This window comes from Fusarium odoratissimum (genome assembly GCF_000260195.1).
Source record: "Fusarium odoratissimum NRRL 54006 unplaced genomic scaffold supercont1.207, whole genome shotgun sequence".
In the NCBI taxonomy this organism is placed as follows: domain Eukaryota; kingdom Fungi; phylum Ascomycota; class Sordariomycetes; order Hypocreales; family Nectriaceae; genus Fusarium; species Fusarium odoratissimum.
In genome coordinates this window covers 1-2,639 of record NW_022158893.1, presented here as the reverse complement: position 1 = coordinate 2,639, position 2,639 = coordinate 1, and the positions used below count along the sequence as shown (strand labels likewise).

Here is a 2,639-nt window from a genome sequence, read left to right as displayed (position 1 = left end):
ACGCTCGATCGAGAGTCCAATCTTCGCTGTGTTGGATGACATGCCACGACTACAATATTAATCAAAATTGAATAAGTTGGGCTCGGAATACTAACTCGAGCCTTAGAAAGTGGCCCGTAATTTAATTTCGCTGAGAAATGTGCTGGTGGCTTTGAACCCCAAGTCGAATTTGCCTACTGGAATTTATCCAGCCAGCGGCCCCCGCAATTCTTCAAGATAAGATAATGATAAGATTATTGTCAGGCCAACCACGTAAGAAGCAGAAAACAAACATGACGCCATCCTCCAATCTCCAAAATACCTATCCTATCCAAAATCACGCATATCCAAACACCAAAACAAGAGTTCGGAAATCCATGCAAAGCAATGTCACTCGACCAGCGTATACAAACCTGGCTACGACGAATCGAACCCGTGACAAAGTCTCAACACGATAAACACAAACATTCCGCAAAGCGTCGGCGACTAAATCCTCCGACTCCAGACCCTTCGCAGAGCAGCCGCAGCATGGGCTCCCGCAGATCTAAACGCCGCGCAATTGATGCCCTGGATGTGAACGATGACAACGACGATATTCTGGATACCCCTCGACCGCCGAAACTCCAAGCTCCGAGGAGTGAATCAGGTACCTCGTTGGCTTCATCATCGGCTGCATCGGGGTATTCTTCGCCAACAAAGCAATTACGTGAGCTGAAATTTCATCCCAGAGGTGTGGATTCTAGAGAACTTAAGGACTTTCAAAATAAGCCTGCTAGCTTGAAAACGCTTTTGCAAAAGATCGATGATAGCGTATCCGGTTTTGGAATTCTGCCAACGTCGCAACGGACTTGCATGACCGAGCTGGATATCAAGGTCTACGACAACTTCGAGTGGGTAAAGGCAAAGCCTCCCAGAGATATCTTCTTCTCGGATGACCGCGACGATCTGGGCCATACGCCGCCACCCGAGGTAATCCAGACGATTCTCCATCAGGCGGGTGAATGCAGTGAAAGAGGTCATTCAGAAGCGAGCTGGAATGTCGAGGTTCATCATCTTGTGCTGAAAGCTGCGTTGAGGCCTTTGCAGGGCCCTCAGTCGAGCCAGTTCTTCGACTTTCTTCTCAGGTGAGATTCTTGTCTTGCATTCTACTTAATTAGTCTTACTGACCAATTCAGCACCACTGCGTCGATCCTGCCAGACTATCAAGCGACATCAGCGTCTAAGAAAGTTGATTTCTGCATGTATATCGACCCGCAGCATGACGGATCCGCGCAAATACGCGAGACTATCCTAGCTTTGATGAATGTTTTACCAATGGGCATGTTCAACCATACTAACCTATTGCCGCTATCCGACCGCCCTATAGCAGTCAGCATTGAGACTAAAAAGACAGGCGAAGGGTGGGACAACGCTCGGCTTCAGATGGAAGTATGGATGGCAGCCCACTGGCAATTCCTCCGCAAGGTTCTTCAGCTACATCGCCTTGCCGCAGGGGCAGTATCCTCTCTGGAACAAACAGCCGGGTTCAATTCATATGAGACGCGGAAATTACCAGAATTTCTCCCCGGTATTATCATCCAAGGGCATGATTGGTATCTTATCATCACGACTTCAGAAGGTGAAAAGACTATTTTCTGGCATAAGGAGAATTTTGGCCAGACGTCCAAGTCAAAGGGGATTTATACGATTATTCATAATTTGCAATTATTGCGGAAATGGGCGCAGGAGGTGTATTGGGAATGGATGAGAGAATTATTACTCAGCTGGCCGCGGCATAGAGGGAAAGTTTTTGCTGTTGCAGATTATTAATGGGGTTTTCTTGATCTCCATTTTGGAGTTATTGCACAGTAGAGGCAAGCAATGAGTTGATGAGATATGATACCCTTTTATAATAGTATATGCAATCACTTCACTTTTCCGTTGTCCCGATGCATCTGTGCAACCAACAATATTGCACTCTCATGAAGCAAACTGTCATTACTGTACCTACGACACAGGAGAGAAGAGACAATATGGTGATTGGTCAAAACAGGAAACGCAGTGCATCTCTTACGGCACCGACCATCAAATCGTGTATCAGGACCTGATGCGCGGGGTAATTGGTACAGCAGGGTTCCGTCACGTGGTGGGCACGCTTCGGAGCATCGATGACGAGTTATGTGTGGGCATGGCGAGAATGATATTTGAAGATGATAAACAAGTGTGTGACGCGATAGTCGAGGAGAGATCAGACTTGGAGTCAAGTCAACTAATCATTTTGGTTACCTATGATTGGCTCTTGCCTATACGCAATGAGCTCTGCATGGGTGGCACGGATCACCGTATTATGGAACGGGCCCCGTTTCGCGTTCTGGTAAACATGACCTGAACAGTAACGGGGCCCGTTACGAGTTTTGGAAAACCCTGTTGATTTCTAGACTGTTGATTGGCGTAAAACAGGTAACGGGGCCCGTTACCGGCTAGTATACTAGAGTAGCGCCTTTTCATTTTGTATGGGTTTTTCTATGAACTCTACTACAATTCATTGCACCCATTACGGGTAGACGGTCATAAGTCTCATATTACAGTAGAAATCATGTATCTTGCTTGGATAAATAAGGTTCAGCTGCTTTATCTTCCTCCTCATTCTTCACATGCCACTCAGCCCCTCGATGTCGGAA

The 2,639-nt window shown here is 46.8% G+C and overlaps 1 protein-coding gene across 1 annotated transcript; it reads left to right on the top strand.

Moving 5' to 3' along the window:
• Nucleotides 1-317: 317 nt before the first annotated feature.
• On the top strand, nucleotides 318-1,881 carry FOIG_16823 (uncharacterized protein). Its single transcript, XM_031218301.1, has 2 exons — nucleotides 318-1,103; nucleotides 1,155-1,881. The coding sequence occupies exons 1-2, from the start codon at nucleotides 367-369 to the stop codon at nucleotides 1,786-1,788; spliced, it is 1,371 nt and encodes a 456-aa protein (XP_031051985.1). The 5' UTR covers nucleotides 318-366; the 3' UTR covers nucleotides 1,789-1,881.
• The last annotated feature ends 758 nt before the right edge of the window (nucleotides 1,882-2,639 follow it).

Excerpts from the sequence above, each read along its gene's own strand:
- FOIG_16823 (XM_031218301.1), top strand. The coding sequence starts at position 367 with ATGTCACTCGACCAGCGTATACAAACCTGGCTACGACGAATCGAACCC. Across the intron at positions 1,104-1,154 it reads TTCTTCGACTTTCTTCTCAG|CACCACTGCGTCGATCCTGC; the intron begins GTGAGATTCTTG and ends TGACCAATTCAG.